Genomic DNA, 26,851 nt, shown 5'->3' on the forward strand with positions numbered 1-26,851 from the left:
CTAAAAAAAAAAAAGGATGTTTTCCTTTAAAAAAAAAAAAAAAAGAATTAAAATTAACTTACCATGTGAGCCAGCAGCTCCCTCCGGGGTAGATATCCGAAAGGACTGGAAGCAGGGTCTTGAACAGATATTTGCACGCCCATGCTCAGGGCAGCGTTATTTGCAGTAATCAAAAGGTGGAAACAACCAAAATGCCCATGGCCCGATGAATGGATAAGCAAAATGTGGTTTATACACACAATGGAATATTATTCACCTTTAAAAAAAGAAGCAGATCCGGACACCTGCCACAACACAGATGGACTCTGAGGGCGTTGTGTTCAGTCACAAAAAGACAAACAGTGTCTGATTTCACTTACATAAGGTCGCTCGAGTAGTCAAATTCGAAGAGACAGAAAGTACAACGGCGGTTGCCTGGGGTAGGGGTGGGGCGGGGAGAGGACCCGGAGAGTCGTTGTTCAATGGGTCGAGTTTCAGTTTTGCAAGGTTAGCTGAGGTCCTGGGGATTAGTTATACGACAGTTTGAATACACTTAACACTCCTGAACCGTACACTTGAGATGGTAAATTCTATGTTATATTTATTTTGCCATAATTTTTTGTAAAAAGTGGGAGGATACAGGGGCGCCTGGGTTCCTCCGTCGGTGAAGCGTCTGCCTTCGGCTCAGTTCATGATCTCAGAGTCCTGGGAGCGAGCCTCGTGTCGGGCTCCCCTCTTCCTCTCCCTCTGCAGCTCCCCCTGCTTGTGCTCTCCCTCCACCCCAGTAGATACAGTGACAGAACACTGAGGCCTGGAGCCCCAGGAGAGACCAGGCCCTTAGTGACCGCACCTTGGTGGGTGGGAACTCAGAGCCCGTGAGGCTGCGCTTCGCGCTGGTTCCACTAGATGGCGCTGAGTGGAAATGGTGACGGGCCTGGGAGGAGCTTGTGGGGAGGGTCCCGGAGTGTCCCATCAAGGCTAGGAAATGCCCAGTCTCTCCAGGAGGTGGCCCTTATTTTCCGGGCAGTAGTGTGAACGGTCGGGTTTCTGGGCTTCAAATCCAGGCTGTGCCACTTACAACTTATACAAATTTTCACTTATTTTTTAATTTGACAGACAGAGATCGCAAGTAGGCAGAGAGGCAGGCAGAGAGAGAGAGAGAGGGGAAAGCAGGCTCCCGACGAGCAGAGAGCCCTATGGGGGGTCATGACCCGAGCTGAGCGCAGAGGCTTTTTTTTTTTTTAAAGATTTTATTTATTTATTTGACAGACAAAGATCACAAGTAGGCAGGGAGACAGGCAGAGAGAGAGGAGGAAGCAGGCTCCCTGCTGAGCAGAGAGCCTGATACGGGGCTCGATCCCAGGACCCCGAGATCATGACCTGAGCCGAACCCATAGGCTTTAACCCACGGAGCCACCCAGGCGCCCCCAAATTTTCACTTTTTAATTGATGAAATTAAAAACATGATTGAATATAATTTTTTTCTTGGAAAATACAGGTCCACTAATGAGAGGGATGGAATTTTGGGGGGGTGAGTAGGAGGGGGGTAGATTACACTTAATTGGGGTTCAAAGTTAGTGTGTTCTTTCGTCCAATCAATTGAACCGGTCTTAGTTTTCTTGAATTGTTGAAAACGTGGCAGGCAGGACTTGGCCGTGGTTTGCTGTCTCTCCTGACCTAGAATAGTAACTCTGTTAACTCTATTTCCTTGGTATGCAGATCTCCTTTTGCTGAGTTTTGTGCCTTTGTTGTTCTTTAATATTTTTGTCTGAACTCTTAAAAAAAAAAAGATTTTATTTTTTTGACAGAGAGCACAAGTAGGCAGAGAGGCAGGCAGAGGTGGGGGGTGGGTGGGAAGCAGGTTCCCTGCTGAGCAGAGAGCCCAATGCGGGGCTTGATCCCAGGACCCTGAAATCATGACCTGAACCAAAGGCTTAACCCAGTGAGCCACCCAGGCACCCCTGAACTTTGCCTTTTATGAACTATCTATTCTCATGGGACAGTGGACTGAATGCTTACATTCCCCGCCCCCAAATTCATGAGCGACAATTCTAATCCCCAATGTGATGCTGATGGAAGGAATGGCCTTTGGGAGGTGATTAGGTCCCCAAGGTAGAGCCTTCATGAATGGGATTCGTGCCCATACAAAAAAAGAGACCTGGAAGACCTCCCTCACCTCCTCCTGCCACGTGGGGACACAGGCAAGAAGACTATGAACCAGGAAGTGGGGTTCTCAGCGGACACCACACCTGCTAGTGCCTTGATCTTGGACTCCCCAGCCAGCAGAACTTTGAGAAATCAGTTTGTGGTGTGCGGAAGGCAACCATTTGCTGGTGATTTGTTATGGTGGCCTGAGCCGTCGAAGACCATGGCTTCAGCCAAAACGTGAGACTGCTCTCTGGGGAGGCAGACCAACCGCCCATTAATTCCATTAATACACTTCCTGGCCAACTGTCAGCGCGTGTATTTTCCTCACACTCCCTCTTGCTTATCTCCAGGGCATTCCAGGGTTTTGTTCAGAAAATGCACCTTATTTGGAGTGGCCCTCTTTTGCTTGTTTGGGAATATTTGTCCTCATTTTACGGGGAGTTGCCCCATTCATCTGTTCTCATCTCATCTGGCAAGAATTCTTCACTGTTTTGTCTGTCGGGAGTATCTCTTCTAATTTCCCAGCGATGTCACAGATCTGTAGCAGATGGTCATTTATGCAGAAACCCAGTCTGGAAACTGATCTTTTCTGGGTAAAGACTGTTTCTGTAATTTAAATATCTTAGCACTTCAAGAGAATAATGTCCTTGAAAAGAACTTAACAACCAATGTATTTACATTGGCACAATTTCAACTTAGTAGTTTATGCAATTATTACCCTTCAAAACATACAAACTGGGAGTTGCAGTAACCTGTGTTGTGACATCGCCACGTAACAGCTCCCGTGTCGCTCTACCCACAGGGACTCCCTGATGTGGGCAATGAATCTTGCCCTGCCTGCTGGACCCACCAGCACCTGGGACAACACCATATAGCGAATCTGTCCTTAACAACTACAGATGGCCTGATATAGACAGATGATTTTTTAAAAGAGATTTTATTTGAGAGAGAGAAGAGAACAAGCAGGGGGTAGAGGGAAAGGCAGAACAGGGGGCCAGATTCCAGGACCAGATCTGACATGGAGCCAGATTCCAGGACCCTGAGATCATGACCTGAGCCAAAGGTAAATGCTCAACAGACAGAGCCACCCGGGCGCCCCGAAGAGACAGATGATCTTAAGATAAAACCTTTAACCTTAAAAAAACAAAACAAAACAAAACAAAACAAAAAACCTTTAACCTTTTAGGGTAATTTCTCTATTTGGATGCCTTTGCTATTTAGACGCTTGAATGATTTCATCTTCTGTATTTTTCTATTTCTTCTATCATTTCAGTGAGATTTCGGGGTGTGAAGAGAAGTACATATGTTCAGACTGCCCTTTCAAAATTGAAAACAGTTTGTTTCTTTATTTTACTTAAACTTTAAAAAATTACAAAATAGTACTTTTGCACTACTAAAATTCAGACAAAAAATATAGGCTGTAAAAAGAGAAACTACCTTCTATCCCAGCTTCAAAAAAGAAGGACTTTTTTAAATCAGCAAGCGTTTAAAATATAGTTACAATTAATAGAAAGGATTTAGTATAGGGATGCCTGGGTGGCTCAGTGGATTGAGCCTCTGCCTTCGGCTCAGGTCATGATCTCGGGGTCCTGGGATGGAGTCCTGAATTTGGCTCTCTGCTTGGCGGGGAGACTGCTTCCTCCTCTCTGTCTCTCTGCCTGCCTCTCTGCCTGCTTATGATCTCTGTCTGTCAAATAAATAAATAAATCTTTAAAAAAAAAAAAAAAGAAAGGATTTAGTATTGCGCATATTTTTTCAGACTTTTTAATACTTTTTAATTTTAATTTTTTAATTTTAATTTTTATGCTTCTTAAATTATATATGTGAAATTTTAATTAAAAATTTAATTAAAATTTTTTAAAATTTATTTTTAAGATTTTATTTATTTGACAGAGAGAGACACAGCCAGAGAGGGAACACAAGCAGGGGGAGTGGGAGAGGGAGAAGCAGGCTTCCCACCAAGCAGGGAGCCCGATGCGGGGCTCCATACCAGGACCCTGGGATCATGACCTGAGCAGAAGGCAGATGCTTAATGACTAAACCACCCAGCTGCCTCTAAAAAAAAAAATTTTTTTTTAAAGAAATCTCTACCCCCAAGGTGGGGCTCAAACTCACAACCCTGAGATCAAGAGTCATAGGATCTACCAACAAAGCCAGCCAGGCACCCTATACATAGCAATTTTAAAAGCCATACTATACGAACAGTTGCGTAATTTGCCTTTTTTTTTTTTTTAAAGATTTTATTTATTTATTTGACAGAGAGAGATCACAAGTAGGCAGAGAGGCAGGCAGAGAGAGAGAGATGAGGAAGCAGGCTCCCCGCTGAGCAGAGAGCCCGATGCGGGACTCGATCCCAGGACCCTGAGATCATGACCCCAGCTGAAGGCAGCGGCTTAACCCACTGAGCCACCCAGGCGCCCGTAATTTGCCTTTTTTATGTAATATATCATGCATATATTTCCAGGTCAGCATATGTAGATCCACCTTATCCCTTTGGATATGTAAAATACTATCTCATTAAATTGAAGAACCTAAATTAGCAAACCAAACTTAAGCTACTAAACATTTATATTCTTTCCAACTTTTTATTATTAGAAAAATACTGCATTAAATGCTCTTGTACATATATCTTTGTTTGTGAGTTTCTATAGAATGAATACCTAAAATTTGAATTTTTAGGTCAAAGAGTATATAATTAAATATATTACTTGTTACAATTTTACTGACAAATTGCCAGCCTCCCAAAAGCTGTATTTCTACCAATAGTGGATGCAAGTGCCTTTTCTCCATATCCTTTCTAATATTAGTTGTAAGTAGATTTTAAATGCTTGCTAATTTAGTCAGAAAAACCACCTCATTGACGGGCGCCTGGGAGCCTCAGTCAGTTAAGCATCTGTCTTTAGCTCAGGTCATGATGCCTGGGTTCTGCGATCCAGGCCCACATGGGCTCCTTGCTCAGTGGGGAGCCTGCTTCCCCCCTCCCTCTGTCCCTCAACACACTTGTTCTCTCTCTCTAAAAGTAAATACAAGCAGGGGGAGTGGGAGAGAAGGAAGCAGGCTTCCCACGGAGCAGGGAGCCCAATACGGGTCAATCCCAGGACCCTGGGGCCATGACCCAAGCCAAAGGCAGAGGCTCAACAACTGGTTGTTACCAGGTGCCCCAGTAAAACAAGTCTTAAAACAAACAAATAAACAAACAAAAAACCCACCTCATTGAAAATTTCAGTATCATTAATTTTTAGTGATTTGGGCATCTTTCCACATTTTTATTTTTATTTTATTTTATTTTTTTAAATATTTTATTTATTCATTTGACAGAGACAGATCACAAGTAGGCAGAGAGGCAGGCAGAGAGAGAGAGGAGGAAGCAGGCTCCCTGCTGAGCAGAGAGCCTGATGCGGGACTCGATCCCAGGACCCTGAGATCATGACCCGAGCCGAAGGCAGCGGCTCAACCCACTGAGCCACCCAGGCGCCCCTCTTTCCACATTTTTAGTTAAGATTTTTTTACACTTTTTGTTGTATGATTTGTGGTTCCATCTCTTCCTCTAAATTAAACGTTTTTTTTTTCTTATTGATTTGTGCAGACTCTTTGTATATTGTGGATATTAACTAATGCTTTGTCATATATGATGCACACATTTTCAATTTATCACTTAATTTGGCTGATTTTCTTTTTGGCCTCTTACAAGTTATGCTTTTTAGAACCCGTGAGGATGGGTCTTTCTAAGCACAACAGATGCCAAACTGGAAAAAGGTTGACAGATTTTAAGTACTTTATAAAAGTAAAAATGCTGGGGCGCCTGGGTAGCTCAGTGGGTTAAAGCCTCTGCCTTTGGCTCACATCAGGATCCCAGCTCCGCATAGATGGAATCTCTGCTCAGCAGGGAGCCTGCTTCCCTTCCTCTCTCTCTGCCTACTTGTGATCTCTGTCAAATAAATAAATAAAATCTTAAAAAAAAAAAAAAAAAAGTAGGGCGCCTGGGTGGCTCAGTGGGTTAAGCCACTGCCTTCGGCTTGGGTCATGATCTCAGGGTCCTGGGATCGAGTCCCGCATCGGGCTCTCTGCTCAGCGGGGAGCCTGCTTCCCTCTCTCTCTCTCTCTCTGCCTGCCTCTCTGTCTACTTGTGATCTCTGTCTGTCAAATAAACAAATAAAAATTAAAAAAAAATAAAAAAGTAAAAATGCTTAGGAGTCTGGTTTTCATCTTGATGGCAATAGAAAGCCCTTGATGACTTTTTAAACTAGATTTAACAAGATTGGATTAGCACCAAGTATCTCCAATTCCTGTCTCTTCCTCTTGGGGTTATCTGCCTCCCAGTTAATTCTTCACATTGGTCACAATTTTTTTTTTTCTCTTCTCTGTTGATCTCTCGGCAGTGGTTGTCATCAAGCCTTCTGATATTTTGGCTGCTGGCGACTCTCTTTGGAATGGCACATATGCTACACAAGCATAGGCTGGGGTAAAACATACACTTTCCTAGGTGCTAGCCACCAGGAATTTAAAATCGTTTCTGCCCCTGAGAGATTATCATTACTCCTGTATCTCTGGGGAGAAACTGTAATTGAGAGACTGAGCTGTGTGGATGCCCAAGCAGCTAGAATGTATCAGAGCAGGGTTGTAAATTCTGTTTCTCTTCTTTCATGCCGCTTCTAAGTGCACTTTTGTGGCTGACAAACATCTGGAATATATGCTTTTATTTTGAATTATTTCAACAATTTGAGCAACTATTATGTGCTATACCACTTGCTTTTATTTTATTTTATTTTTTTAAGATTTTATTTATCTTTTAGCAGGGAGCCTGATTGGGGGACTTGATGGGGGCCTCGAGCAAACGACCCTGGGATCGTGACCCCAACCAAAGGGAGTTGCCTCAGCAACTGAGCCACCCAGGCGGCCCGCCTTTTCTTTCTCTTCTTTTCTTTCTTTCTTTCTTTCTTTTTTTTTTTTTGAATAATCTTCCTAACAACCCTTTAATATTAGTGCTGTTATCCCCATTTATAGACAAGAAAACTGAGGCTCAGATAGGGAAGCGACCTGCCTAAAGCCACAGAGCCGTGATTTTGGAGCGAGGATGCAATCCAGGTCTGACCCCAGTTTTAAATTGCTCACGAGGCTGCCCTGCCTCTTCCTAACAGAGAGTTTACAAAATATAGTTTCAGAAACTAAATCAGCCCCATGCTCAGAGGGCACTGAGCATGAATGAGGGGACCTTTGAGTACCGACTTTACATTTACTGATTAATACGACTTGGGCACAGAATGACACCTAAGGACACTCGACCTGCGAGGTCGGCGCCACCTGCAGTCCCAACCTTGCAGATTGGGAAGCTGAGCAGCAGAGGAGACCAAGGGCGCTCCAGACACGGGGCCCAATTCCTCACATGGCTCTGCCTCCCACTGTCAGGCTCGACCTCTTTTCTGGGTCCTGAAGGCTGCGAGCCTCCTGGCGATGGACCGCCTTCCTCTTCGTAGGATGCGCGCCCGCACCACGGAGCTGGGGGCCTACAGGTGAGCCAGGAAAATGTGACCCCGGAAGCGGTCGCGGCGCCAGCGGCGGCGTCTTCGGTTGCCAGAGCGCCGCCCCGGAAGTACAGCGCGGCGCGCGGCGGGCCGGTCCGCGGGGCTGCGAGTGGCGTCCTCCTGCCGGCGCCGGAGTGGGGCTGGAGGCGGGGCCGGGGCACGGCGCGGGGCCGCCCAGCTGCGCGCTGCTCGGCGCTCCTCGGGGCTCTGCGCTCACAGGTGAGGCCCCGCCGCCGAGGCCGCATCCCCGGACGAGGGTGTGGCCGGCCCTGGTGGACGAGTACGCATGCGCGAGCGGGTCTGCGCGGCCGCGGCCGGGCGGTTAGCGTAGGGGCTGCTTGCCGGACCCGCGTCCTCCGGGAAGCCTGCGCTGACCACTGTGCCCCCGCTTTTCCTCCGAGCTTCTGTGGCTTTCCCTGTGCTGCCCGGGCGTTGTTATTGCATTCTGATTCATATTGGCTACCCCAGAATTTCATCGTTTAGGCTTTTCCCATTCGTTTGCAGTCTGTGTTGTTTCTCCTGCACCTTTTGCAGGGGGCGGGGGACCTGTGGCGACAGCGCTGGTTAGGAGATGGATTCGTGTCCCCCGCCCTGCCTGCCCTTCTGTGCGGGATTGGACCTGAGCATTTCTCCTCCCTTTTTTCTCAGTCCAAGGGGGTGGGAGGCGGAGGTAGCCGAGCACCTCGTAGAGTAGCCGGGACGTTACAGGGAACTCATTCTAGAAGTAAAAGAATCTCATTGTTCTAAGCAGGTTAGTGTTTGCAGAGAGGCTCTTTGTTCACGGAAATATGTACTGAGCACATTTCGGTGCTGGTTTGTGGCGGTTACAAAAAGATTGGTCTTGCCCTGCGCCCAAGGCATTACGATCCCTGCTAAGTGGTTGCTGTAAGCATGGCATTGTCTCCCAGGGGCGTGCGGAGCAGGAACAGGGCCCTCCAGCTGTTGGGAAGTCTTCGTTTACACTGTTAATTATTTCCTTTAAAGATGGTATTTTTTCCTTTTCCACTAGCTGGAAAGGAATCGAAACGCCCTAGAATCCTGACCTCGTTGGGACTTTGTTGAAAGTGATAGTGACCAAAAGTGTTTGCGTCGTGGGTTTGGGGACGGAGGGGCCTCCCGTTTTTTATGGCTGGACCCAGAAAAGTGCATTCATTCTATGATTATAATTTCTTCCCTCTGCTTGCTTTTTCTCCTGAAAGGTTGGCCTGGCTTTTGTCAGGGAGTAGTCATAACTCCGGGAAATGAAAGGCCTTTTGGCAAAGTTCTGTCCTCCTGGGGTGGGGGGTACGGATATTCCCCGAGATGTTCCTTCACTCCATGGAGATCTGCTAAACTCCAGATCTCCTAATTCAGGCCCCTGGAAAAAGTGTGGACGTCTGGGGGTGTTTGTTTACCATTTTCTCCTGCCTGCGGGTCTGCCAGCCTCTGGAGGGCTGGGCTGTGCCTGAGCACTGCTTGGCTTGTTTGATTGCATGAGGGAAGGGAATTCATCTCTTTATTTTTGCTAATTCATCAAATATTGATTGAGCACCTGCTATTATTAGACGCTGTTCTGGATGCTGGGCGTTCAGTAGGCAATGATTGAGAGCACTTCTGCTCTCCTGACATGAGTTATGTGTGCCAAAGACAGGTAATCACCAGGGAACCAAATACGTGAACTAGACCAGTTCTTCTCAAACTTGGGCAAGGGTAGGGATCTCACCTGAGAGCTTGTTCAGATACAGATTCCTGGGCCCGCTCTCAAGGAGTCCAAGTGTGCACATCTGTGTAGGGGTTAGGGGAGGCGTAAGAATTTGTATTTCTTTCTTTCTTTTTTAAGATTTTATTTATTTAGTTGAGAGAGACAGACAGCGAGAGAGAGCAGGGAGGAGAGGGAGAAGCAAGCTCCCTGCCGAGCTGGGAGCCCAATGCGGTATTTGATTCCAGGACCCTGGGATCATGACCTGAGCTGAAGGTAGATGCTTCACTGACTGAGCCACCCAGGCGCCAGGCACCCAAGAACTTCTATTTCTTTTTTCTTTATTTCTTTTTAAAGACTGTATTTATTTGACAGAGAGAGAGCTCATAAGTAGGCAGGGAGGCAGGCAGAGAGGGAGGGGGAAGCGGGCTCCCTGCTGAGCAGAGAGCCTGATGCTGGGCTCCATCCCAGGACACTGAGACCATGACCTGAGCCAGAGGCAGAGGCGTAACCCACTGAGCCACCCAGGTGCCCGGGAACTTGTATTTCTAACGAGCTCCAGGTGATGCCTGTGTGGTGGTTTGTGGGCCATGCTTTGAGCTGGCCCTGGACTAAACAGTCGTGCGCAGCCTGACGGCCACAGAGAAGTAAAGTGTGATGAGTGGGGGCATTGAGATTGGCATTGTGAAAGTCACTCTGAAGAGCTGACCTTCGAGAAGGGGCCAGATGTGGGGGAGAGCAAAGCCTTGAGACAGGCTGCAGCTTGGTGGGTGTGAGGAGCTGAAAGGTGGCCCAGGGCTGCAGAGGGCTGATGGGGAGGGGTGCTGGAGACAGAGCTTGAGAGGTGATGGGGAGCCCAGATTACATGGGGTCCACCTTATATATGGTTGTAAGTGATGGTTGTATTCTGGGGCTAATGGAAGCCCCTGGAGGCTCATGAGCAGGATGACCTTATTTGCTTTGTGCATGTGAGAGGGTCACTCTGCTAGGCAGAGAGAGCATGGGTGCCATGGGGTCATGGTGCTAAGGAAACCAGTGGAGCCTGCTGTGGTCATCCAGGATTATGGGGCCGCTGGGGAGAGGCACAGACAGATCTGGAACCTTCTGGAGTAGAGCTGGCACCATTTGCTGCCGGCGGGATTAAGAGTCCCCTCCCCCGCAGGACCACAGCTGAGCTTTGCTGGATTGTGGAGGCACCTTGCTGCCAGGGCTTCCAGCTTGTGAAATGACTCTCTTGCCTCCCTGGATCGGGACTGTCCACGAGCACCTCCTTCGGGTGCTCGCGTCTCTGGTAGTGGTCCCTGCACAGGGTGGCTGTCAGAGCCGAGTGGGTGGGTGAGAAGCTGGGCTGTCGAAGCTCAGACACCCAGGGCTGTCCCGGTGGAAACCTGTCCTCAAGCTTTTGAAGGTCCTGCCCACCGGCCCCAGCAGAGGGACCCACATCACTTTCTGAACATAGCTAACTGCCTGCCTCGAGAACGCTTTTCCCCAACTGGAGAACCTCAGGTTGGGACAGCCCACTGGGATTCGAGCACAGTCAGCACAAAGATCACCGAACACCTAACTCTGTTTCTCTGGGTTAGGTTTTATGATGCTCAGTTTGGGTTTTTAAATTTTTTTTTTCAAATTTTTATTTAAATTCTAGTTAACATAGGCGCGATATCGGGTTCAGGAGTAGAATTCAGTGGTTCGTCAGTTACATAGAGCAGCCGGTGCTGATCACAACAGGTGCCCCCTTCGTCCTCATCACTCATCCGGCCCATCCCCCACCTCCGCAACCCTCTGTGTTCTCTGCAGTTAAGAGTCGCTTATGGTTTGTTTCCTTCTGTCTTTCTACCCACTCCCGTATGTTCACCAGCTTTGTTTCTTAAATTCCACATACGGGTGAAATCATGTAGTTTGTCCTTCTTTGACTTTTCCTTAGCATAATACCCTCTAGTTCCATCCACGTTGTTGCAAATGGCAAGATTTCATTCTTTTTTTTTTTTTTTTTAAAGATTTTATTTATTTATTTGACAGAGAGAGATCACAAGTAGACAGAGAGGCAGGCAGAGAGAGAGAGAGGGAAGCAGGCTCCCTGCTGAGCAGAGAGCCCGATGCGGGACTCGATCCCAGGACCCTGAGATCATGACCTGAGCCAAAGGCAGCGGCTTAACCCACTGAGCCACCCAGGCGCCCAAGATTTCATTCTTTTTGATGGCTGAGTAATCATTCCCTTGCATATATATACCACATCGTCTTTATCCCTTCCTGTGGGGCTCAGTGTTGCAAGTAGCTGACCCAATGGCTTCACGTTCAGTTCACGTGAACCCCGCTAGAGTTCATTACACGGTCCTGCTAACCTCACTTATTTTTCTTCCCTGTTTTAGGAGGAAGTAACAGGAGAACTGTCTGACATCCGGTATTTCTTTATTGATTTTTCTAAGGGAAGGGGCTTAGTATTTCTTAGCGTTGGGAAGGAGTCAACCCTGGCTTCTGTGGCCAGCAGGTTCCTTTGTCTGTTTTGCAGACCATTTCTGAGCCCCCTGACTGTGGCTGGCCGTGGCTGGGTGTTGGGGGACAGAGACCCCCAGAGTCCGGCCACCCCCTGCCCTGTGGGGTAAAGGGATAGTTGACAGAGTGGGGAGGGGAGGCAGTGTGGCATCCACAGGCTGTAGTCTCTGCTCTGCCTGCTACTCTTTTTTTTTTTTTTTAAGATTTTATTTAATTATTTGACAGATCACAAGTAGGCAGAGAGGCAGGCAGAGAGAGAGAGGGAAGCAGGCTCCCCACCGAGTAGGCTCCCCACCGAGTAGAGAGCCCGACATGGGGCTTGAACCCAGGATCCCAGGACCAGGACCCAAGCCAAAGGCAGAGGCTTTAACCCACTGAACCACCCAGGCGCCCCTGCCTGCTACTGTGTGAGCCCTGCTTTCTCCGTGTGTAAACGGGGAGAATGAACACCTGCCTTCCAGCAGTGTGTGAGCCCGAGGGACAGAGGAAGTGGAGAAGAACGTGTACAGAGTGCCCGGCCCTGTGCCCGGTGGATCCTGGCACTTCATAGAAGTCGTGGCTGTTGTTTTGGATGATAAAGTAAATATCGAGTTACTTCCTTCGTGAGGGCAGGGCTGACCTCCAGCACCTGGCCAGGAGCCCGGCAGGCCCACTGTGTAAGTAGGGGCTGAACTGGAGGAGCGTGCAGGGCTGAATCGGGGAGAGCGTCAGGAACCTTCAGGGAAAGCGGGTGCGCTCGTTTCAAATTCAGTGAACTGTGGCGTGCCCCAAGCACACCCGCCCGACCTCCCAGCAACCTCAGCCGTCCTGCCCAGGCCCCGGGGCTCTCAGTCCCATTTTCTTCATGGCGCAAATGGAGGCCCCAAGAAGACTCGCGAGTCCCCATGGATGTGTGAGCGCGGGAAATGCACCGAGTGCCCGAGCCTCAGGTGCGGGGAACTGCTGTTCCTCCTTTGGCTCTGCTGGGGCTGCCTTGTCATTGGTTCCCAGTGGTGGCTGTCAGGCTGGTTTGGTGCATTTCTGGAAAGAGGTCCCACGTCTCTTTAAAGGAGGTGGCCTTAGTTCATTTCTTTCTTTTTCTTCTTCTTCTTTTTTTTTTTTAAAAGATTTTATTTATTTATTTATTATTTATTATTATCACAAGTAGGGAGAGAGGCAGACAGAGAGAGAGGAGGAAGCAGGCTCCGCGCTGAGCAGAGAGCCCGATGCAGGACTCCATCCCAGGACCCCGAGATCATGACCCGAGCCGAAGGCAGAGGCTTTAACCCACTGAGCCACCCAGGCGCCCCTTTTTTCTTCTTTTTTTAACTATAGATAACTGTTTTGTCTTTTTTTTTAAACATTTATTTATTTTTTATTTGACAGACAGAGATCACAAGTAGGCAGAGAGGCAGGCAGGGGGCTGGGAAGAAGGCTCCCTGCTGAGCAGAGAGCCCGATGCAGGGCTCGATCCCAGGACCCTGAGATCACGACTTGAGCCGAAGGCAGAGGCTTAACCCACTGAGCCACCGAGGCGCCCCAACTGTCTTGTCCTTTTGCACATCACTTTACTGTGCTGTCTCCCACATATATACTTAAAACTCTTTATAGGTATAAATTTCCTTTTTCTTCTAGGGCCTGGGATGGCTATATCTCGGGTTCATTTCCTGGGCTGTACTTTGAAAGTGCCCTGAAGTGAGTGGCTCAGTGAGGCCAGATGTCTGAAATCAAGGTGCCGGCAGAGCTGTGCTCTCTCCGAAGAATCCGGGCGGGATCCCGGTCTCTTCCAGTCTGTGGTGGACCCAGACTTTTCTTGGGCTGTGGCTGCGCGGCTCTCATCGCCGCCTTCATGTTCATGTGACCATCTTCCCTGTGTGTCTAGGTGTCCCTGCATCCACACTTCCTTCTTTTTTTTTTTTTAAGTAATCTCGATGCCAAACGTGGGACTTGAACTCATAACCCTGAGATCAAGAGTCACATGCTCTTTTGACTGAGCCAGCCAGGCACCCCTCAACGTATCTTTTTTGGGGATACAGTTCCAACCCATAACATTTACAGGGAAGTAACTCTTGAAAACAGAGTCAGATTCAAAGGACTGACCCTTGGGGATGTGTCTGTTCCCTCACTTTCGTGAGGAGTAGGCACTGGCTGCCCCCCTCCCCGTGTGCTGGACGGCTGCGTGCTGGAGACAGTGGCCTGCCGCATTCGCTGTGGACGTTGTTGCCAATGCTCACACCGAAGTCTAGAAAGAATCGGGGGGTGAGAAGGAAGCAGGGGACTAAGAAAGTCTCCCCTCACCTTACTTTCCTCTAGAAGGAAGGTAAACAGAGACCAGGAAGGCAAGGCAGGAAGTTCTGTGTGTCCATGAAGACGGCAGGAGACATACAGGGAAGGCTGGGTGGTTCGGCGGAGGCAAAAGGCGGTGAGAATGGCTCCCCGGGGGAGGTGGCCCTTGACCTGCAGCTTTGGGGTCAGCGGAGCTGGGTGGGAGCAGCAGGGAGGCAGGTGCTGGGCCGGAGCAGGGGGCGTGTGAAGTGGAGTGGCAGGGCGGCCCAGAAAGTCCCACCGGAGTCAAGAAGGAAGAGAATCCAGAAAAATATATCTCAATAAGAAAAGACCCTGAGACAGCTCGTGGCGTGCTCTTGTTCAGCAGAAGACACGGTTTTGCCGTGTTCACAGACCATCTCTCGGTCCTGGGCCATGTACATTTTGCCTGTGTGTTCATTTTGTTGTAGGTACGAACCCCAAGCAGCAGGCCTGGAAGCTGAAGCGAACTTGGCCGTGCCTGTTGGTTCCAGGAGTCCCTATGGTGGGTCGGGCCTGAGAGGCTGGTTTCCTTAGCGCCCTGCGGAAGTGGTGGGTGGGTGCATGGGTGGGGTGGCGAGAAAGCCTGACCTCCGAGGCTCCCTGTCTTGCTCCATAAAGTGAGGATGAGAATATGTGCCCTGTCTGCTTTATGGGGTTTGGGGATCACACTCGGGAAGCGTTTTCTGACTGTTCAAGCACGGCCCCATCAGTGCCCCTCTGGGTCACCCCCAGGTGGGTTGCGGGTCAGCGCCTGTGCCAGGTGGCAATCACTGAGATACCAGGGGTGGTGGTGGGGCTGTCGTTGCCTGCCTGGGGGATGGTTCTTCCCGCAATCCAAGTCTGCGGTTGGACTCTAGGGGGCAGAGTTGGAGCAGGATTGGGCTGCTGGGCTGCGAGGGCTGAGGTTGGGCGCCAGGCTTTGGACACTGGCTGGGGTTGGCCCAGGGAGGGGTGTGGGGTCACAGCGCGCGGGGATTCCACTCCTGTGCTGCCTCTGCCAGCGTTTCTGTGTGGCGGCTGCTGACTTTCCACGGTAACCGCCTCCTATCATCACAGGGCGGCTTCTCGTTTTGCAGAGAGCAGTTCCGTGCATTTCTTACCTTGACCCCGGGGGGCATGGCATCCTGATGAAGCCCATGTTCAGAGCGGGGGGTGGGGGGGACAGCAGACTGTTTGAAAAGAGGTGGCACATCAAAATAGGGTCACCGTGGGCTCAAGTCAGGGCTCCATGGCTCCCTTCAGTCTGATTCTTAGAGGGGCTCTTAACCTTTGAGCCTCAGCATCCAAATCCATAAAGTGGTGACGATGGCAACAGTACCACCAGATACCTCTTGAGTGCTTTCTACATGCTGCGCACTGTTCCACTGTTCACTCATTTCATCCTCACTATAGCCCTGTGAGATGGGTACATGCTGTTCATAGAGAGAAGGAAACAAGTTCAGAGAGGTTAAGTAACTTGCCCAGAGACACACAGCTTGTGAGTTTCAGAACTGGCCCTCGAACTCCAGTCCCAGCTCTGTGACACTGCCACTACTGGGCAGGGTGCGGAGGCAGTGGGCTCCACGGAATTGTCTTCCCTCTCCCTTTCCCGAGGCAAGGCAGACCCAGGTCTCATCTTTTAACTTTCTCCAAGTCACACAGTGGTGCTGACAGACCTGGGGCCACAGTCAGTCAGTCTGAATGGGTATCTGTCACATGCCAGGTGCAGGGCTAGACCCTGGGCCCAGAGCAGCGAAGAAGAAAGCCAGCTGCATGTCCTCTTGCAGGGCTAGGAGTGCAGGAGTACTGAGTGGCCGTGAACCACGTCTGGAGTCAGGGAGGCTTTGTGGAGGGAGTGACATTCACTTACACTGGCCGATGAGTGGGCAGCAGCTTTGCCAGGCAGGAAGGGAGGGGGAGTGCCACAGGCACAGACACCAAGCACATGCCAAGGCCCTGAGGCAGAGTGTGGGCAGAAAAGTCTAGTGTGACGAGAACACAGCACGTGAAGGAGAAGCAGGTGAGGGTGAGGGTCTGCAGATCTTAAAAGCACTGGGAAGCCACGGAGGCTAGTAAAAGGCAGTGATATGGTCAGATAAAGGTCACCTGCGCTTACAGAGAGTGAGATGGAGCAGGGCGGGGGAGGAAGCAGGGAGGTAGCAGCGCTGGACAGGGTGGGAGGTGCTCCTGTTGGGACAGGCTCCCACCCAGCCTCCGGAAGCCAGCTCCAGCGCCCTCTACTGAGGGCGGTCTCCCCCAGCCACCCTGCGAGGGCCACCTCCCGCCTCAGGCCTCACAACCCAGGTGCTACCTCTGCCTGGTGGTTCCGGTCGCCATGGTGACACCCACTGGGTGGTGACTCTCTCATTGCTGCCTTTCCCCCCCTGCCCTGAGCAGGCCAGGGCTTCTTAGTCTTGGCACCGTTAACATTTTGGCTTGGTGACTTGCTGTGGGGGAGGGGGCGTCCCATACGCCGTAGGGTGTCGGGCGGCATCGAGGCATCCGTGTCCCCAGCTGTGACAACAAAAGACATGGCCAGATGTCTCTGCCAGATGGCCGAGAACCACAGCCCGCGTCGGGGGAGCTTGGGGTGTGTGAGGGATAGTGTCTTGCTGTTGACATTTCCAACCTCTACCACGTTGATCTCTTCCAGGATTATGGCAGGAAAAGTGAAATGGGTCACTGATATCGAGAAGTCCGTGCTGATAAATAACTTTGAAAAGAGAGGATGGATCCAAGTGACAGAAAACGAAGATTGGAACTTTTACTGGTAAGTAGAGAAGGCAGGATCCGATTGTTTTTCCAAGGCCGCTTGTCGCCTGGTGAATGCTGGCGCAGGCTTTGTGCCCAAGGGACACCTCCCGTCACACATCTTCCGCGCCGAGGCCCCCGAGGAGCGCACGACAAGAACGCCCTTGGCTCGTCCACGTCCCGGCGTGTTCCCGCACTCCCGTGTGGCAGCCTGGCGTCGGACGTCCCGGGACGCTTCCGCACAAGCCAGCGTGGCTAAGACGGCCGGGGTTTGGTGAGAAGCCGGAGTCCCCGCCGGTCGGCGTTCTCAGTCAGTGCCGTTGTCCAGCGCTGGGGGATCTCTGCTCCCTTTGCGTCCTCTCACGGCGCACAGTGCCAGTGGGACTGGTCACCAACAGCCGAGAAGCGAGTGGCGCGAGGAACAGAGAAGCAGGGTTCGGCTCCGACTCCCTGCTGGCGTTTCACCCAGCGGCAAACACAGGGGTCGTCCTAGCCTCCTGTTCCCGCCTGCCTCCCCCGCTCCACCAGGTGAGGTCCTGTGTCCTCCCCTGTCCAGGGCTGGGCTGCTCCCTGCCTCGGGGCGGCCTCCGCCCTCGGGCGGGGTTGTGTGCCCAGACTGCCGCCTGCGGTTGCCCCTGCCATCCCCAGCCCTCTTTAGCTCCTGCCCCGTGAATCTTTGAGGAAGGGCGAGCTGGTGGGACTCTGGAGGCTTTTTCTTTCTTTCTTTTTTAAGATTTTATTTATTTATTTGTCAGAGAGAGAGAGTGCAAGCAGGGGGAGCGGCAGGCAGAGGGAGAAGCAGGCTCCCCTCTGAGCAAGGAGCCGATGTGGGACTTGATCCCAGGACCCTGGGATCACGACATGAGCCAAAGGCAGACGCTTAACCAACTGAGCCACCCCGGCACCCCTGGAGGCTTTTTCACCCTGTGCATCTGCCCTCCCTGAGCCCAGCTCCCCTCTGCTGCCTCGAGAGATGTTCCTCGGCCTCTTTCCAGCTGCTTCCTTCTCCCTTACGCCCTAGTGTGTCAGCCGACATGTTTCCCCCTGCTGACCTGCTAAGACATTATTGCTTCTACACCGTGTAAAGGCTGTGCTTTCTGCCCCCTCAGCTGAGCCTTGAGAGGGGCGACGCATCCGGCATTTAGGTGGACCCTGGAGACAGGTCGTGCCTGGCTTCCCACCCTGGCTCTCCCACGGCTATCTCTGTGGCCATTAGCAAAGGACTCGACCTCTCTTTGCAAATCCAGTTGTTTGAAATTTGAATGACTCAGTAAAGCATGGAGCATGGGCTGTGACGGGCGCCCCATAAGCGTGTGCTGTCGCTGTCCTTCACGCACTGGCGCATGAGCTTCCTGCCCCGGAAGCCGCCGGTGCCTCTCCAGCCCCCCAGCCTGCTTTCCCTGGCGTCAGGAAGCAAATGTGGTTTCCCCGCCTGTGCCCTCTTTACATGTGACCGCGAGCCTCACAACGGTGAGGACCTTGTCTGGCTTACCCAGGCTCCCCAGAGCCTGGCGCTGGCCCAGGTGCACAGTGCACTGGCGTCCAGCTTCCATCTCCTGCAGCGATTAGAGAGATGACCCTTTCTTTTTCTTCCTTTCTTTTTTTTTTTAAGATTTTATTTATTTATTTGACGGAGATCACAAGTAGGCAGAGAGGCAGGCAGAGAGAGCAGGGGAAGCAGGCTCCCTGCTGAGCAGAGAACCCGATGTGAGACTCGATCCAGGACCTTGAGACCATGACCTGAGCTGAAGGCAGACGCTTACTGACCAGGCTAGCCAGGCACCCCGGGATGACTCTTTGCCCCTGTAGCAGTTTAAGGTACCTGTACTTTAAACCAAAACCCAATTTCCCTTGGCGAGCATGGAATGCCAGTAGAGGAAGCATTTATAGAGAAATGCAGCGGCTGTGTGTGCTTTGGCATCACGCTTGTATTCTTCTCTGAGGCAGAGAATAACCGGCAGAGCCCTGCTTCCAGAGGAGCTCTGAAAGAAAGGCTGAGTAAGAGCATTTTGTAGGGCGCCTGGGGGGCTCAGTTGGTTAAGCGTCTGCCTTTGGCTCAGGTCATGATGTTGGGGTCCTGGGGTCGAGCCCCTGGTTGGGCTCCCTGCTCAGTGGAGAGTCTGCTTCTCGCTCTGCCCCTGCCCCCCACTTGTGCTCGCTCACAGACACTCTCTCTCTCCCTCAAATAAATAAAATCTTGAAATGTCAGTAAAAAAAAATTGTTTTGAACTTACTGGTTTGTGTCCCACGGCTCTGTGCCCTGGGCTTAGCCGGCCCTCAGTCCTTTCTGCTTCTCTCAGTGATTCATCGACGCTTGGGAGGGTGCAGAGCACCTCCTTCCCTTCTTCACGCCACATGAGAAGCATTTTGGAGCTAGTCTTAGAGAGAGAGAGAGAAAAGAGTAGAACTGTGTCACTTTGGATGTTTGAACTCCTCAGAGCTCCCGTTTTAAGCACTAAGCGTCCCATTAAGTCTTAACAATTGGTTAGGGTAAAACATTGACATCAGCCAAATGTTAAATGGTTATAGGGAAAGGCACCCACGTTAAGCGGGTGGATTATGGCGCAGCCATTGAAGCAAGTGACAGAGGCGCCTGGATGGCTCAGTGGGTTAAAGCCTCTGCCTTCAGCTCAGGTCATGGTCTCAGGGTCCTGGGATCAAGCCCTGCATCCGGCTGTCCGCTCGGCAGGGAGCCTGCTTCCCCACCCCCACCCCCACCCGCCTCTCTGCCTACTTGGTGATCTCTCTCTGTCAAATAAATAAATAAAATCTTTATTTAAAAAAAAAGAAGAAATGTTACCAAAAAATAAAACAACTGACAGTTCTAAAGCAGTTAGGAAAATTGTGTAACAATAAACATGATGACAGTGAGATCCCAGCTTGCATACAGGCAGGAAGCAGGAGAAACACGAAAGCGTGGCGGTCCCAGGGCGCGAGCGTGAGCTGAGCTGTCTGAGTCCAGACTGACGGGTGTAACGAGACAGCACAATACGGGCTCAGAACAACCCTTTGATAGCATTTGTAGGTTTGGCTCAGTGGTACTTTTAGAGCTGATCCTGCCTGGGCTCCCCTGTGCATCTGCTGTCCCCTGGGGGAGGTCAGCTGGGGCTTGTCTGCTCTTGGCCGCCCGGGGCGAGGAGCACAGCGGCTTCTCTCCACACAGCTCTCCCGTCCCTGCGGCCGGCGACCGGGGCCTTGCTCTCCCGCGGTGGCGAGGGGCCAGGACGGAGCCTGGAAGCTCTGCAGGCCTTTCAGGGCTGGTCTCCAAGTGGCACACCACCGCCTCTGCCACCTGTTCGGCCAGAGCAAAGCCAGAGTGAGACGTCTGGGTCCAGGCCTTAAGAAACTAGCGGCTTCCACTTCCTTTATGGGAACTCTTGGAGGGAGCCCCGAGCCGCCACGGGACAAGCCTGACTTCTGGGACCATCTTGCTGGAGAAGCCGTGTGTAAGGCTTGTGTGGGTCGGTTGTAGCCGTGCCCGCCAAGGTGCCAGGCAGGAATGAAGCCTTCTTGGATGTTCCAGGTCCGATCATACACTGAACACCCCTGAGTATCCTCCAAGTGGCCCCAGGCAGGGCCATAGTGAGCAGAAGCACCCTCCACTGAGCCCCGCCCTGAATCTTTTTTTTTTTTTTTTAAGATTTTATTTATTTATTTGACAGAGAGACAGTAAGAGACGGAATATAAGCAGGGGGAGGTGGGAGAGGGAGAAGCAGGCTTCCTGTTGAGCACGGAGCCCGATGTGGGGCTCGATCCCAGGACCCTGGGATCATGACGTGAGTTGAAGGCAGACGGTTAACTACTGAGCCACCCAGGTGCCCCACCCCCACCCCCCCGGCCCACGTCTTGATCCCCAAAACCTCAAGATGGGATTTAGTGGATATTGTCTTAAGTTGCTAACACGGGGCCATTTGCTTTTCAGTATTGGATACCCAGAATATATCTTATCCATCACCTGACCTGAGGATGGTAGGGAAACAGCTCAGTATTTTGCAAACTGATAAAGGGAAAGAGACAAACATTTTGTTCGTCTTTTCTGTATGAACTATGTTTTGAGTATCCAAACTGTTGATGAAGGGGAACTTCTTGTAGAAATATTCCTGCTAACCCACGAAGGAGAAATGACAGTGTAGAAACACACCTGTTTTGCCTTCCTTAATGACGTAAGGGTCTGGGCCTGCCCTGTACGGGAGCCACTAACCACAGGGCTAATGAGCACTTAAACGTGGCCGGTCCAAATGCAGATGTGCCCCCAGATTGACCTGCAGCCCCCTAGTCTGCAGTCCGACTCCTAATTTACCGGCAGCATGTGGGAGGGGACTGGGAGGGACAGAGGGGACACCCGCGTAGCCATGCTGAGTAAGGAACGTGGGACCCCTGGAGCTCCCCTGGAGGACGGGTGACCCAGGGTCTTCAACAGATCAATAGCATAGGAAGAAAGGAGGGAGAAGACAGATGGAAAGAGCCACGGGAGAGAGAAGAGCCTGGCTCTTTGCACAAGCTGTAAGTAAGATGCCTCAGACAACGAAGGAAGTATGAGCACCAAGTAATATTTGACGATACCAGAAATGACTGTTTTTAGTTATAACAGTATACAATAGGATATAGTATAATATAAAAAAGAGCCCTTAGCGATTAGAGATGCCAACTGGAATATTTTGGGTGGGACGCTGTGTCTGGAAATCGCTCCCAAATAAGTGTGCGCTGTGGGGCATGGGTGGGGTAGGATCAAAACAAGGCTGGCCTCCGGCCACAGCTGCGATGCCAGTAATAGGCCTCTCTGTACTTTTCTCTGCTTTTGCATGTGGTCGAGCTCTTCCCTCCTAAAACGTTTTAAAACTCCCATTATTCCCATGATCATAGGATCAAGAGAAATGCTTTGGGTGCTGGAAGCCCTCTGTAGTTGGTGCCTGGGCCCGGTGGGGTGGATTGGGGCCAGGAGTGACATGCCGCTGACAGCCCACCTTGCCTGGGGGCGTGAAATGATTTTCCTGATTTCAGAGTCTGGAGGAGGTCCTTTTATTGGGTGGTTGGTGTCCACAATCAATGGGACCCAGAACCGATAAGCATCTCCTCTGCGCTGGGGAGTGAAACCATCCACAATGGAGACTCAGAACAGCCCCTCTGCCCCCCAACAGCTCCGGGCCCAGCCGGTCCCTGGACACCACCCTGTGTGGCACTGGGCTGGGCGTCTCCTGGCCCGCATGTCAGGGGTGGGGGGAACGGTCACCAGCTTTGGTGAGCCCTGCCCCCACGTGGACCCACTCTGAGCTTGTGCCCCGCACGCCCCTTCTGTGCTTCCCTTATAGGATGAGTGTACAAACCATCCGGAACGTTTTTAGTGTTGAAACTGGCTATCGGCTCTCAGACGATCAAATAGTGAACCATTTTCCGAACCACTACGAGCTGACCCGGAAGGACCTGATGGTGAAGAATATTAAAAGATACAGGAAGGAGCTGGAGAAGGAAGGGAGCCCTCTAGCAGAAAAAGACGAAAATGGGAAATATCTCTATCTGGGTTTGTGCCTTTCTCGCTGGCCCCAGGTTTGAAACAAATCTCTGAGTTCCCTAGTGATACCAGGTACCAAGACGGGGACATGCCCATGCTCGCTGGGCTGGGCACCTCTTTGGGATCCGAGTTTCTGGGAGCGCCTTGGGAACGCCGTGCCCGTGCGGGAGCGCGCGACCTTGGTGCGCAGGTGGCGGGGAGCCTGTTCCGAGCAGCAAGCTGCGTTTTGTAATGCAGGCTCTCGCTGCATCTGGTGGTTCCCAGGGAGAGGCGTGTCCCTGTGCCGGTCCGGTGGTAAAAGCTGGACTGTGGGATAGTTTCAGAATCCCTCTGCCTACCCAGGAAAATTAGATGACCCTTTGACATCTCACTGGGCCCCAGTTCCCTCATCTGGTAAATGGGAATGATAACAGGACCTAGCCCACAGGGGGCTATGGGGATTAAAGGTTTGCGAAGGGCTTAGCACAGAGGGGATAAGGTTATCCCGCAAGAATTGAATGGCAGGGGGCCTGTCCTTATGATCCTGGCTTGGGGTGGGGGGTGGCTGGGGGCGTGAAGCAGCCACAGAAAAGCCAGGGGCCATGTGTCCCTGCCCGTGGGCACATTGGGCTGGCTCACCCACTGCTGTCCCCTCTGTTTCCCCTGTCAGACTTTGTTCCGGTCACCTACATGCTGCCTGCCGACTACAACCTGTTTGTGGAAGAATTCAGAAAGAGCCCCTCTAGCACCTGGATCATGAAACCTTGCGGCAAAGCCCAGGGGAAGGGCATCTTTCTGATCAACAAGCTCTCGCAGATCAAAAAGTGGTCCCGGGACAGCAAGACGTCTTCGTGAGTGCAGGGCCCACCCACCCCGGGGGCTTCCGAGTTGGGAGTTCCGGGCCACCTGGTCTTGCCCGGCGGCCGGGGACCCTTGCTTGCTTCTGTAGGTGTATGGCGTTCGCCACATGGCGGGCACCACGGCAGGGTTCCGAGGCTGCCGTCGTGTGATTGATTATAGGATCCCACCTGAGGCAAGTTGCAAAGGAAATAGTGTGTGAACCAGCATACGGCCCCAGGAGCTGGGACCCTTGTGGGCTGTTCTTTGTTCTGAAAGCTTCTGTAAGACCCACTCAGTCCTGGACTTCTGAGGTAGTAAAGTATCCGCTTAAGATCTGGGCCCAGCGTACGTGGCTTTAAATCCCTGTCTACACTTACTGAGTACGTTTTGTCTCGGTAGACGCTTACATGCCTCATCCGGGTAGACGGCGGACACCAACAGCACCACCCCCGTGGGGACAAGATGGGGATGGAACAGGTGAAGCCGTGCGAGGCACACGGGAGGGTGAGCAGTCAGTGGGGGTGGCGCTAGGCTGTGTCAGGTCAGCTCTCTGCCCGGGGTTTGAGGGCTCCTTGGAACTGAGGGTACCAGTTTTTTGTCTGGGCCTCCCCCAGCCTCTGAGGGTCCTGACCTGCTCGTCGGTGCCGGACAGTGATCCTCTCTTGGGGGCTGGTGGCTCACTGTCAGGGTTCTCAGGAGTGACAGGGTCACCTCCTCGTGCAGAGAATTTAAGTCCGAGTGCACACTGCTGACCCCCTCGTGGGTCGGGTCCAGGGAGCACGTCCCTGGTGGGCTCCAGGGGCCGCTGGCATTGTCCTCTGGGGGTAGGGCACAGGCTCGGGGGCTCTTCCATGGATCCACCCGACCCCGTTTTCTCCCCGACACACCAGCCTCTCGCTTAATGAGTGGCAGAGGCTTGTTACCAACCTTTGGTCTTTGCGTCTAACTTTGACCTTCTCTGACACGTTCAGGTTCGTGACTCAGTCTACCAAGGAAGCCTACGTGATCTCCCTCTACATCAACAACCCGCTGCTCATTGGCGGGAGGAAGTTTGACCTCCGCTTGTATGTCCTGGTGTCCACGTACCGCCCGCTGCGCTGCTACATGTAAGGGCTGCCAGCGTTTTGCCTGGAGCTTTGACCGCCCAGGGTAGGCCACTCCTCAGAGACAGAAGGCAGCTCGGCATTGGCCCAGCCCTGGCTTGGGGAGTGACTGCTAACGGTCCCAGGCTTTCTCTGTGGGGTGACGAACGCGGGAAATGGAGCGGCGATTGTCGCGCACGTCTGAGGGTACCAAGAACCACTGAGCTGTGCGCTCTGGCTAGGTGAAGGAGTTCTGTGGCATGTGAATTATATCTTAGTAGGATGGTTATTAAAAAGAACGATAGAAAATAAAAAAGGAGCTCTTCTTGATTAAAAAAGCTTAACCCCCCCCAAAATAATAGCAATAAAAAAATTAAAAAGCATAAAACCAAAAACAGGGGCTCTTCGAAGGGAACAAAGTATTCTATATACATATATTTTTAAGGTTTTATTTATTTGAGAGAAAAGCGCAGGAGCAGGGGAGGGGCAGAGGGAGAGGGAGAGGGAGAAGCAGACTCCCAGCTGAGCAGGGAGCCCGACCCCAGGATCCCGAGAGCATGACCCGGGCCGAAGGCAGATGCTTCAGTGACTGAGCCACCCAGGCGCCCCAAAGCCTGTATTTTCCTTATGCTTCTCCTCAGAGTGTTGACGCAGTCTCCCTTCCCACGTAGGTATAAGCTCGGATTCTGCCGCTTCTGCACCGTGAAGTACACGCCGAGCACCAGCGAGCTAGACAATATGTTTGTTCATCTCACCAACGTCGCCATTCAGAAGCACGGGGTAAGCGCGTCCCTCCCTCGAGCTGGAGGAAACGGGCCCATTGTGTGGGTTTCTTTCTATTTGCCAGAGAGGGCAGGTGGCGGCAGGAGTGGAATTCCAGATGCTCTGGTGCAGCCTCAGGTCAGGGGCTCACAGAGAAAGAAAGGCCGGGGGTCAAGCCCTGCCTTTCTGGTCCCGTGACTTGGAGCAAGCTGAGTCTCCGAGCCTAGCGTGGGTTTCTCGTTTATAAAAGGCGGTGATGTCCCCCCCTCGCGGAGTGGTGGGAGGGGGCACACGACTCGCTGGGCGCCTGTCTCGGTTGGTCCCCTGCTGAGCGCCCGGGCTACGCCGATGGGCAGAAACTCTCTTGGTCCCTCCTCAAGGAGCCTGGGCCTGTCAGGGGGAGATAGGTGTCGAGGACTGTGTAATCATGAACGGAGATGTGCGCTCTGAGACCAGAGAATGCGCGTCTAGAAGAGCTTGGGATGAAGGGGTCCGTCGTCCAGGGGGGCTGGAGAAGCCCTCCGTGCAGCAGTGCAGTGGTGTCCGAGCAGAGACCCGCCGTGTGAGCAGGGCTGACCCAGGTCGGGAAAGGGTGTTTGGGAGGAGGGGACAGCGTGGGCCGGGCCCCGTGGCAGGAAGGAGCACTGCAGGGGCTGTGAGCAGGTCAGGGTGGCTGGAACCCCCAGAGCATGGGTGGCGGCGTGAGGGGTACCTGGTGAGGTCAGCGAGGGCCGGGACGCGGGACGCAGGACGCAGGTTCTGTGTGGACTTTGGGCCTTTCCTCAGGTCCTAACAAAAATGGTCGGAAGGTCTCATTTCCTTATGAGAGATTCTTCTATTTGGATCTTGCTTGGTCGGAAGCCTTGTAACTAGGTCCTTTTTAAAATGTGATTTAAGTGGAAAGAGGATAAGTGTTGATAGAAAACGTTTTTTGGAGAACCTACTGAAAGGCTTGGTCAGACCAGTCTGGGTTCCAACCCCGTCCATCCCTTACCCTCCGTGTGACTTGGGCAAGTCACCCCGGCCTCCCTGGGGCACCTCATCTGCCGGCAGGACCCCTGGTATTGCCTTGCTGGTCACCATTTACTGAGGGCCTCGCCGGTCTTCTGGGTGAAGCGGACCCTGATTCACCGCCCAGCAGGTCCCCCTGAGAGCAGACTGGGGAGCACCACTATCACACGTTCAAGGTTAGAGGAGCAAGGATAGCTGGGCCAGAACCTTATTTGTAAGAATTAGGAAGATGAGTCTCGTGGAACGCAGCACAGAACTGGTCAGTCATTTGGAGAAAGCTGAGCAGTGACGTCAGGCCCTTCGTCGCCAAGTAGCACATTAGCGAGGTCTGGGTGTGGCTGGGACAGGACAGCGCCGACCTGAGTCCCCTCGGTGTTCCCGAGCGCGTTGGCTGGCTAAGCCGCCGGGGCGGGGGAGTGCAGGCGCTGGGGAGCCACAGTGACATTGGGAGGCCCCACTGGATGGGCCTTCTCAGGACACCAGTCAGCTGAGTCACTTCACCAATAAGAAACAGAAGCCATTTTTTTTTTTTTTTTTTAATCCACGGAAGGAGAGAGCAGAGGGCAGGCCTGTTAGCGTAGCATCTCAGCAATGTGCCAGAGGTTCTATTTGTAAATGCTTTAAAGCTCACGAACATGAGAAAGTGCTGACTCTGAGAAGCCGGAGTTTCATTTCTGAGTAGCAGCCTCGCGTGGCTCACATTTAGACTTTGCGTGAAGGGCAGATGTGGTACCAGACACCAAAATGTTCAAGCTGTCCGTCGAGTGCACCCACCGGCGTCCCGAGGTGCGGAGCACAGCCCGGTGCCTGGGTCAGAGACCACGAGGGGGCA

At 52.1% G+C, this 26,851-nt stretch overlaps 1 protein-coding gene across 4 annotated transcripts in view; it reads left to right on the top strand.

Moving 5' to 3' along the window:
* The first annotated feature begins 7,789 nt into the window (after window positions 1-7,789).
* Window positions 7,790-26,851, top strand: part of TTLL1 (tubulin tyrosine ligase like 1) — a 30,351-nt gene continuing 11,289 nt past the window's right edge. Inside the window, exons 1-9 of one of the 4 annotated variants that reach the window (XM_044227625.1) lie at window positions 7,790-7,868; window positions 11,697-11,728; window positions 14,113-14,221; window positions 14,535-14,608; window positions 16,739-16,855; window positions 22,146-22,354; window positions 22,995-23,175; window positions 24,136-24,270; window positions 24,918-25,026. In XM_044227625.1, coding sequence (XP_044083560.1) covers window positions 16,743-16,855; window positions 22,146-22,354; window positions 22,995-23,175; window positions 24,136-24,270; window positions 24,918-25,026 — 747 coding nt within the window. In that variant the 5' untranslated portion in view covers window positions 7,790-7,868; window positions 11,697-11,728; window positions 14,113-14,221; window positions 14,535-14,608; window positions 16,739-16,742. The remainder of the gene's footprint in view (window positions 7,869-11,696; window positions 11,729-14,112; window positions 14,222-14,534; window positions 14,609-16,738; window positions 16,856-22,145; window positions 22,355-22,994; window positions 23,176-24,135; window positions 24,271-24,917; window positions 25,027-26,851) is intronic. The other 3 variants (XM_044227626.1, XM_044227627.1, XM_044227629.1) reach the window with 3 other exon arrangements.

Source organism: Neovison vison, chromosome 12, assembly GCF_020171115.1.
Source record: "Neovison vison isolate M4711 chromosome 12, ASM_NN_V1, whole genome shotgun sequence".
NCBI classification, from domain to species: Eukaryota; Metazoa; Chordata; class Mammalia; order Carnivora; family Mustelidae; genus Neogale; species Neogale vison.